We start from the raw sequence: 11,068 nt of genomic DNA, 5'->3' as shown, positions 1-11,068 counted from the left end.
TTTGTCTGGGTGCATTGTCAGTGAGTTGTAGCAGCAGAGCTTGTTGTGTTATTCTTTAAGCACGAGTGAGGCAGGTGAATATTTTGAGATTTCTGAACTATAAACCCTTCAGTTGTCACATTGACAAGATCAAGGTGTAACCAAAATCAGATAAGCCATGATAGGCTGTGTTAACAGTTGGTTTCAAAACACACACACACACACACACACACACACACACACACACACACACACACACACACAGACTAATGCACAAACACATTGATTTACTGGTGTCAGTTAACTGGAGAGACTTCGAGTGCAGGAGGGGTCACTCTGATGTCCCTTGGAAGATGGTGCAAATTATTTTTGTCCATGGGTATTGTTCAACAATTGTCAATGGTGTAATGACGCCCCCTAGTGTTGACAAATGAGCAGTCACATCACTTTTTAGGATGATAGATTAAATTAAATCAGCTGGACAATATTTATTCCGATAAATACTATCAGACGCAAAAATAAAACCCTGCATTGGTACATGAACACAAACTAATCTCTTAATTTGATAAATTGTGCTGTAGACAAATGAATCAACTCTGTTTTTCATATACCTGCCACATCCAATATTTTTACTTTTCTTTTTTGTTTTTAGTACACAGATCTTCCATCATGATTCCATAACTGTTTAAGAAAAGACAAGTGCATAATTTATACATATAAAAATGTAAATACACTTTACAACATAGACAATAACATCACACAGCGAGCATAAAGTACATGACATTGTTTTTGGTGCTCACAATCTTTTTGATGGGAGCCTCAAATGTGAAGTGCCTTGTTTGAGGTTCAATGGATTGAAACCCATGACCACCACCACCCAGTCCAGCGTTCTGGCCGCACTCCCTGTATGCCAGCCCCTGGCATGTAAAGTCTGTGGAATGTACTGACCATCACAAAGGGCATTTGGTGTTGCAGACGTCCCCTGACTGGAACAGGTGATACACGTTGACCAGGGGGAACATGGTCAGGGCTCCGACCATCGACCCCACCTGGACCGCGGCACCGCACCAAACCAGTGCGCTGTGGCTCTGGTCCCGCAGAATCACCCCCACCATCACCTTCACGTAGGACAGCGCCCCGGTAAAGAAGACCCAGGACAGCACCTGCGGACCGAGAAAGAGCTCTCCACGTTAAGATGGCGAGATGTTTCCTTCATCACTGCCAAAGATGGCTTGGCTTATATGAATCATTGTTTTATTTTTATTTTAAAAAAGGACAATTGGTAAGATTTTAGTGTTAAAACATTGTTACAAGACCATTGTAAATCCCTTCCTATCATTGAAAAAGGCTCACTGACATGTTGACTCACCCTCTGCCTGTCTTAATTCGGGTTTCAAAATATACAGTTGATGGCTCGACACTCTGTACCAGAACATTGTATAACCAAGCTAATTGGTTGAAAATTGATTCTAATTGCCACAGCCAATAGCGTTTCAACGTCAACGCATTTACAGAGAAGGGGGAGGGATAAACAGTGTTGAGGTTTGAAGGCGTTTGTTGCTGCTATTCCTCTCTTGACTGTTAGAAGTCTGAAATTATATTGTATCTTTAAGATATGTACATTTGAGATTGCATCATAAAAGGTGGCATAAAGTCATATAACTGTGACATTATTATTACTCAATGCAGGGTGTGTTACACAAACTCTTCATTTTAAAGTACATTATCTTAGTCTTTGATTAAATGGGAAAAAATGAAGCATGCTACTGTACATCTTTAGCATTTCTATATCCTGAATTTAGAATAATAATAATAATAATAATAATAATAATAATTTGTTATTTAGCTGACACTTTTATCCACAGCAATTTACAGTTCATTAGACTAAGCAGGGGACAATCCTTCCCCCGGAGCAATGTGGGGTTAAGGGCCTTGCTGTGTGGATATTATCGTGGCTACACTTGATGACCTTCCAGGTCCCAGTCATGTACCTTTGGCACTAGGCTACGACTACACACCGTGTCTGAATAAGAATTTTCAGAGAAAACAGTCTTGTCAGTCTTTGCATAACCTAGATTACACGTAAGAATCATTAAGAGTGCAGAAATTTAGATGTGTAAAAAGGCCTACTTATTTTAGTACATGTTGTTAGAAAAGTCAGTTTACTCCAGTTCTGCCCTTGCCGAGTGACTCAACCCTTTTCTTAGAAAGTGACGCAACTGATAAGAGTGTTTTCTCTGAAAAGCCGGGGCTGCTTGCAATATCAGGTATGGTTCCGCTTCATGCGTGTGAGACAGCAGGCGATAGCTCCACCCATTCTGGCACAGAGACGTGAGAGTGGGCGGAGCAGTTAGGGGCTGTCAATCGTACCCACGAAAAGCATTTGAACCCAGTAGCAAAACGCTGTAGCACTGCGTTTGGTCTGAACTGGTCAGTCGTTGCTGGCTCTGCCCATTTGGGGGGGGGAGGGGGGGTACTCACAATGATGGCATTACCAGCAGCAGTGCCCTGGAGCACAGGGCAGGGGCTCAGCGCTGCCATGCCCATGTTATAGGCCCCAAAACCGGTCCCCACCAGTGAGAGCACGCCCAAGAACACCAAGGACCTGCAATACATAACAGGAACCGCTTGTGACACTTGTATCTGAGGTACGATATTCCAGAGCAGTAAAGATTGAGAGTGGACTGAGTGGCTCAGTCTGTAGAGTCTATCATGCGCGTTGCCAAAGTTTGCATTACCAGTAGCCTGATTGGGGGAAAAAAAACCCCAGATAACATCAAATTGCAGTCGTTAAAAATTAACCTGTTTTGATAGACAAAACTCAATCTGAAATTCGATTGTACTTCACTTTGATAATCCGATTTATGAATTAAAAAACCACAATTACAACAAAACCTTTTTTTTTGAAGAGATTATTTCAATTTCATGTCTCGATTCTTTATGGTTACATTGCATTCATGGAAACGGTTTAGTTTCCTGTTTTTGTAATTTCTCAGTCATTCTTACATTGCCGTGCCCAGAACTACAGTACTTTAAATATGATCTGACAATGGCACCAGTGTAACTTCCTGATTCATACTATATTATATTGCTATAAAATCCCAGAAGTGTTCTTTTGGCCTTTTGTACTGCTGGACCAGGCGTTGGCAAGCCTGGTCCTGGTGAGCAGCAGGGTGTGCGGCTTTTAGTTTTCACCTTAAAATCAGTAACCGATTCAGACCCAGAAACAAGGTGAGCTGAGCCAACTGCGGAATCAACTGCTTTCTTTGATCAATTAAATCCTGGGTAACAACGAAAGCCAGCACACCCTGCGGCTCTAAATAACTGAGTACGTCCAAGTCAGATTGAACACATCACAGGTGCCCTTTAAGAGATAAAAGCTCCATGATTGTGGTACCTTTTGGGAAGAAACATGGCGATGAGGCAGGCCATGGGGTTGGCCATGGAGGACAGGGCCGCAGAGAGGTGATACGCCACGGTCCCGTAAGACATGCAGGAGTACGTCTGCACTGACGGCAGCACCCCATTGGTCAGCCCGTTCACCCACACCACCAGCAAGTAGATGAAGGCCAGCTGGGAGACGGTGTAGCCCGGCTTGGACAACAGCGGCCTGGACTGGCCCGCCTCCTCACCCTTCCCCCCACCAGGGACACCCTCTGCTGCCGGGTTGTCCAGGCCGGAGGAGACGGACGCCACCGAGTCACCCACCAGATTTTCGGTGGACAGCTGGTACATTCGGGGTACCCGGTTGAGGAGGGCAAAAGCCACCAGGCTCATGGTCATCATGGCGGCCAGGAAAAAGAAGAAGACCTCTGTGGAGAAGTTTGCTGGGAGGTACTGGGTCTCTATGGCGTGGGGGCTCTGGAGGGTCTCCGTGCCGTTTTCGATGGACTGCGTGACATTGACGCACTTGGAGATGCCCACGCCCTGGCCGAGGGCCACCAGCCCGGGGATGAAGCCACTGAGCCCCTCCCCAATGAAGTAGGTGGTGATGTATTCAGGCGGCAGCTGCATCATGAAGGGCAGGAAGGTGACGGAGGAGGTGCAGTCCACCAGGGACAGGAAGAAGGTGATGACCAGGAAGGCTGTGCTGTGTGCCATGCCGGCCATGACCGTGGTCTCCCTCCAGAAGAAGGCCAGGAGGAAGCAGGCCAGGATGCCCACGCTCAGGATGGCGTAGATGACCGCCCGCTCGTTCAGCTGGCCCGGCCGTAGCTTGTGCATGAGGGTCACCAGCAGGGGGCCCAGGTTGGCCAGCTGGATGATAACAGTCAGGTAGGAGGGCAGCTCCCAGCCCTCCGGCAGCACGCTGACGATCAGGGGGAGCTCCACCCACAGGCCGTTAATGGCCACCCAGGAGCCCAGGCCAAAGGTGCAGGCCAGCAGGTGCACGAGCAGGGCCATGGGGCGTCCGTGAAGCAGCGGTCGGGGCCGAGCTGCAGGGCTGGGCTGCTTGAGAAGGCGGAGATTTCTGTCAAGGTTTCTGTGAAGGCCCAGCAGCTGTCAAGCCCTTCTCTGCTCTTACAGTTTCACCGAAAAGCCAGGTGCCATCAAGTCTAAAAGCATAAAAATACAGACATACCATTATACTACTGTAAAATTTGCAACACTTTGTACATTTATCTTACAAAATATTCGAATCAGAAAATGTCAGGAACTTCCGATAATGACTGCCATAAAGATGACCAAACCAACAGTAAAAGTGCTAAGAAGGATATTGCAAAAGACAGAAATTTTTTTAACACATGATAACAAAGAGGTTCAGAGATATTACAATATGTGCACATGCTTGAAAACATTTCCACTCACTCAATACATCTTTTGATCTCATTTGCCCCCATTCTACCTCATGTCACGGAGATCCTTAAACCCAATGTCAGGGTGTCTTGCTCTGACACAGTCAGAGGTGAGGGTGGCTTTGCTAAAGCTATGCCAAGGCTGAGGAAACAGTTCACCCCTTTGTAATAGGTCTGGCCTCACCATCACCACTTAAAACCCATATAAGGTCCTTTGCGGTTCCTTTGTGTATTCTATGAATTTGCGTTTTGTCCTTAGTACTGTGTTCTGTCCTTCATGTCATTTACTTATTAATATTTATATTCTTTAACACTTTAGTCAATGTCAGTTGTTTTTAAAGGTTCTCCATAAATAAAGTTCACTTGTGTTGTCTTGACAAAGTGGGACACCTTCAAAAAGTCAGATTAGGAAAGTAAGCCAGACAAGACATTGTGTTCAAGGCTTTATGGGCAGAAAACCTGGGCATTCACTTCAGTTACTCATTAGCAAGGCAGGGTGAACATTCCATCCACATTACTCAATCCATATTTAACAATTCATCTTTCAAAATCCGAATTCAGTGATGCAATTTATTTTAAAAACAGGACCATAAAGCTGTGTCCGCTGAAAGAGTTGTGACATAAGCATCAAGATGAATGCCGATCAAAGGATTTTGGTCAAGTTGGTTAAATGAGCCAGCGTGATTTCATAAGAAAAGTAGGTCAGTAGCAATCGTACTTTAGGCACTGTGTATAGTATTCACTGTGCTGCGAGATCAGGGCATGAGAGGTTAAGGAATGGGGCTTGTAAATACAACACTCCTGTGAAGTCTCCACATCATATGCAAGGCTAATTTAATCCAAAATGCCTTTATATATATATATATATATATATATATATATATATATATAAAGAAATAAATGTCCAGTGGTATTGATTGTGGACTGCCAGCCCTGGTCTGGGAAAACCACAGAGTTTGTTGGTTCTCATTGTTATTTCAGCACTTAAATGATTAACTATGGCAGCCGATTAGACTCACCTAATTTGGTTTCTCAGGCTAAACCGCCTGCAGGTTTCAAGGTAAAGAAATGAGCAGACCCTTACGGCTCTTCAGGACACTCCTACTACTGTAAAGTTAACCAGTAAGTGCCTCATGTATGCTTCATGCATGAGGGTAATCCAATCAATAAGCCTAAAATACTTTGTCTACAATTAAATTACAGTTCATATATTTATACATTTCCCTCTGCATATCCCACGAGAATGTGCAGAGCCTGTTACCCGTTTCTCAATAGCTACCACTGAAGAGAAGGAGATGACCTCAATTATGAAGAGGACGCTCTTCATCGCAATCATCTTATTTTTGATGAGTAGTAAACAAGGAAATGTCCTACTGCAAAACCAATTCACGATCCACCCAGAATGTTCTTCTCTTTTGTTGGACTATCAATAATGTCACCACAACTTGGCAGCAAGGCACTATCGCATGCAAATTGCTGGTACTATATTTCTTTATGGCTCTTAAACCTTTTATTGCTGTCTGACTTAGACTCCGTTATTGAAAGTTATTTATATTTTTTATGTAGTAAAAGTAACATGAAGGTCTGAGCAATTGTTTTGCTACTGCTGTGATTTAGTTTTTTTCCCACACTAAAAAGGTTGGTGTGGTCAATGTTTTGCAAATGCTTAACGTGACCTGGCCTACTTCGAGCAGTGGTTGAGTGTGTGACAAAAATATTAATTTTGCCGTCATTCCTCTCATGTACAAAATAAACGGATACCTAATACAACTGAGGAATCAGCAAGGTCATATAGAAAGAACAACAGCAGACAATTTGAACATATTTCAACTTATATTGGCTGTCCACTCAAAATGCCAAAAAGTCATGGTGTTTTGGCAACGGGTTAAGGCCTTTCCATGGACTACGAAAAACACTTTGAAAAGATGGTCTTTCCAACAGTAGGCTACTTGTATACTAAAATGACACGCAGCCATTGAACTGTATAATAACAACAGTTCAATGGTGTCCGCGCTGTAGTTACTCACTCATTATCCAGATCCTTACCGTGGACTTGCTTTTCGCTTCGCACATGCGACCCTGGGACTGAAAATCGGCTCTCCCTGTCCGTCCCACAAAACTCAGGCAAAGAGAGGACAGCTCCCCGCGTGTGCAGCTGTACGGTTCCGCCCAGCTATCGTAGTCTCTGCAGTGACTGACAACTGGACAGTAATAATCCCAAAGGGAATGACAAGGCAGCAATACTCCTGTCGGCGTTAAAAAAAGGGAAAGAAGAAAAAGAGGGCGGGTTCATCTCCTCCCTCTCCGTGAGTTATTCGGTTACCGAAGGTCACGTGTCTTATCGCGTTCTTCAATTATGAGTTAATAATGAAGGGTAGCCACGGGACCTCAGAATTATAGCAAGCGCCTATTTATACGCACGCGTGTGTGTAAATGTAAGAGGAGGGGGGGACTTAGTTAAAATGACAATATTCCAGGACATTCACATATACGATATTTAGTATTACATAATAACACATTGTGGAAAATTAAGCGCACAATCTCGTGCAGGCATCCATGACATGTACTGAACACTTTGACTTTAGCAACAGCAACAACAAGGGAATGCTTTCCAGGAAAAGTACGGGTTGTTCCTTAAATATTTAGTGCAATAGAAAAGGGGCACAACAGGAGCCCTGATATTAGCTTGTATGGCATTTCATTCAGAAAAACACACTGTTACCACTGTTTTTCTTTTGCTACCCCAGGTCGATTGGTGTAAAGAAAAGCAATAAAGCAGGCCAAAATGGGGTGAAAAAAATCAGAATAAATTGCATTTAGAAGCAAGCACACACTGGCGAGATCAGCATCAGTAAACAACTTGACTGACCAAGAAATACCACTGTAGTGAATGAACGAAGAACACTTTTCAAGTGTGAAGAAAACCCCCTTTTCAACTAAAACGGACCAAGAACATTCTCCTGGATGTAGATATGTCAAATACTAAAATGGAATAAAGCAGCATAAAATTTGATCATTGCATATGAATGTAAATACCCTGAAAGGTGACAGTCTGCACTGTAACCTTACAGTCATTGGTTCATTCAAAATCCAATGTGCTGGAGTAGAGCCAAAACAAAAATTTTTGTCCAAATACTTATGGACTGTCCAAATACTTATGGACTGCACTGTGTGTGTGCGTGTGTGCATATGTTTTCTTCCATCCATCCATTATCTGAACCCGCTTATCCTGAACAGGGTCACAGGGGGGCTGGAGCCTATCCCAGCATACATTGGGCGAAAGGCAGGAATACACCCTGGACAGGTCGCCAGTCCATCGCAGGGCACACACGCAGACACAGGGAGAACATGCAAACTCCGCACAGAGAGGCCCCGGCCGACGGGGATTTGAACCCAGGACCTCCTTGCTGTGAGGCGGCAGTGCTACCCACTGCACCATCCGTGCCGCCTCTGCATATGTTTTCTTCTCCAGATTAATTAAATGGCATTTCTGGGGGTGGAGGTTCGTGTATTCTTCATACAGGCAACTGTGAACCAACTTTTATTGGGAAAAACATGCAACATGTAACACAGTAGAACAAACCATGACACCAGTTTTATGTAATTCACAGCAATTTCCAGTTTCAGGCATGTTCCTAAGTGATGGTCAAAGTCACTTAGATCACATTTCTTCTCCATTCTGATGGTTGATATGAACATTAACTGAAGTTCCTGAACTGTATCTGCATGATTATATGCATTGCACTGCTGCCACACAATTGGCTGATTACATTATTACACCTACTTATTCATGTGATTAAGTAAAAATGTTCCTAATAAAGTGCTTGGTGAATGTGTATACTCATCGAGCACTTTATTAGGAACACCTGTACATCTACTTATTCATGAGATTATCAAATGATTTGTTATGGCTTCTTCCTTGCTGAGCAGCCTTTCAGGTTATGTATGATATAGGGCTCTGTTTACTGTGGATACAGATACTTTTTTTACCTGTAGCTTCCAGCATCTTCACAAGGTCCTTTGCTGTTGCTCTGGAATTGAAGCCAGACTTTTCACAAAAAAGCACGGTCATCTCTTGGAGACAGAACATGTCTTCTTCCTGAGCAGTATGACGTTTATACATTGTGTTTATACTTGCATGCTATTGTTTGCAATATGGTAGCTTCAGGCATTTTCTACCTTACCAACTACTTGGTTGAATATGCAACACTTTTTGGTCATTTTCTGGCTGGACCAAACTTTGGAATTGTATGTTTTGAATAAATTATCTATTTGGCTGTTCTTATCCAAGATATTGTCATGCACCAAGTGGTGCAGTTGTAGTAAGCAAACAAATGTAGAAAAAAATAGACAAGTGGCACAATTTAGCATTTATGAATGACAAAAACTTTCTTTCTAAGGAGTATTAGGAGTTCATAATTGGAAACTTGACAGAAAATTGCCTGACTTCATGCTTTCAACCCCCCACCCTTTTTCACAGAATGACCACTGTGCAACACATGATCCCCGGATACCAGAACCCCAGTCGGAAACACTGCTGCAGCAAATAGCACTCACCATAAAGACACGCCCCAGTGAAAGCTCAGCTGGTTTGTTCTACTTCCTCTTTCAAATGAGGAAATGGGTGATTTCATACATGTTTTCTATGTAAATATTATAGAAACATATCTATGTACAGGCATCACAAATAGCAGTAGAGAAGAGACAACCAACCCACGGGGGGCCATTACTTTGTATATAAATGTATATAAACTTGGTCCATTCGGCAAAAGGTAGATTGCCACCAAGCAGGGTACCATGATGTTGTGATTCCCCCCCAACTGCCAAAATGTCAATAGCTAAACCAAAATGAAAACATGTCCTTAAAAAGCTGACTCCAAGTGATTCATTTGTGCTTTGTGCCTTACCTGCAAACTATACATCCCGTTTCAGCCAAAAAGCATGGTGTTCACTGGAGTCGCTCTTTAACTTTCTGCCGTGTGGGAAGACACCCCCAACCCACCCCCTTTAACCAGGTAGATCAACTGAGAACTCAACTGTCATTTGCAGTGATGACCTACTGTATAGCATGGACCCAACTGGCCAACTGGTTCTTGGGCACAGTAGTACTGCTCAGTACCAAGTGAGTGTAATCTCTGACCTATCAGTGAAATTAGTGGACGATCAGGCAGAAAGGAAAAACCTGCTGTACTACTGACCTTGATGACCAGATTAGGGTATCCCTATCCTAAGGAATAAATGTTGGCAGAGAATGAGAGATTGTGTAACCAAACGGATGAAGACGGTTAGGCTTCCAGATGTACATCCTGTTTGTGTGAGAATAAACATTATATAAATGGGGTGATCACACAAGCACATTATTTAGTGACCCGGACAGAAGCAACTACTAACCTCATTATCTAGCTTGCTTATGTTAAGTTTTAACGTTATTGGCTACTAATTTCATGGCCTCATTTGTAGTAAGCTGTACTTAACTGGGGTCCAATGACCGGTCACAAACTGCATGATACTCTGTGTCTGCGCAGGTGATGCAAGACCAGTAGCTGCCATGTGACGCGACAGTGTAAATGGGTAGTGTGTTACTGTGTCGAAGATCACCATGTGACGTAGCCTACGGTACAAATAGCACAAACATGTTTTCAGGAATGGGATCCTGGTAACTGCATTCTGTTGTACAAATCTTTTTTTTTTTTTCCCCCGATTTAACTACTGAATGAAAAAACAACAAGTCTGCCGGAGCAAGATCTGGCCCCGAAGGTCTTTTGTACACAAGTATATCATAATTTAAGTGTTGAAGTATCTAGAAAAATATAAAGGCAACAATGATTAATGAAGCACCCCCACCCAGATTTTCAGAAATACACAGAAACCTATTTCTGTTGGAAAAGCGAAATGGGGGGAGCATTTTTATTTTAATTTTATTTTTACCCTCAGAACTTTAGTTACCCCCTGGATTCAGTCCAAATTGCTGTCATTTCAGGGCTTGCAAGCATTTGAAGGAAAAAAATAATAGGCCACTTAATAAGACCAACTTTCCCAAGCTCAATGAGGCACATTTCCCCACAGGCTTAGAGGCATTTGCCGAGGTACACTGAGGTGAGAGATTTACAGTTTGTCCCTAAAGTACAGAACCAGAGAATGGCCAAGTTATAGCAATATGCTGATCATTCTGGCAGCTTAAGTGGCCTCATGTTCCAGACATAAATTAAACTGTTAAACTGCTTTAGCTGAGATCAGACTATCTGAATGCTTATGCAGCACTTCAAACAGGGAGATTAAAAACCACAGTAAAC

General features: G+C 43.2%; 1 protein-coding gene across 2 annotated transcripts; it reads right to left on the bottom strand.

Moving 5' to 3' along the window:
* Positions 1–426: 426 nt before the first annotated feature.
* On the bottom strand, positions 427–7,056 carry slc52a3 (solute carrier family 52 member 3). Of its 2 annotated transcripts, none has more exons than XM_061256539.1 (4): positions 6,803–7,056; positions 3,377–4,535; positions 2,461–2,584; positions 427–1,142 (listed from the first exon to the last, which is right to left on the bottom strand). In XM_061256539.1, the coding sequence occupies exons 2-4, from the start codon at positions 4,381–4,383 to the stop codon at positions 930–932; spliced, it is 1,344 nt and encodes a 447-aa protein (XP_061112523.1). In that variant the 5' UTR covers positions 4,384–4,535; positions 6,803–7,056; the 3' UTR covers positions 427–929. The 2 variants fall into 2 exon arrangements, with proteins under 2 accessions (XP_061112523.1, XP_061112522.1); XM_061256538.1 differs by having other exon boundaries at positions 6,822–7,056.
* Between the last annotated feature and the right edge of the window lie 4,012 nt (positions 7,057–11,068).

Source organism: Conger conger, chromosome 10, assembly GCF_963514075.1.
Source record: "Conger conger chromosome 10, fConCon1.1, whole genome shotgun sequence".
Lineage (NCBI taxonomy): Eukaryota > Metazoa > Chordata > Actinopteri > Anguilliformes > Congridae > Conger > Conger conger.
The sequence above is the reverse complement of the archived record's forward strand: the minus strand, read 5'-3'. Positions and strand labels throughout refer to the sequence as shown.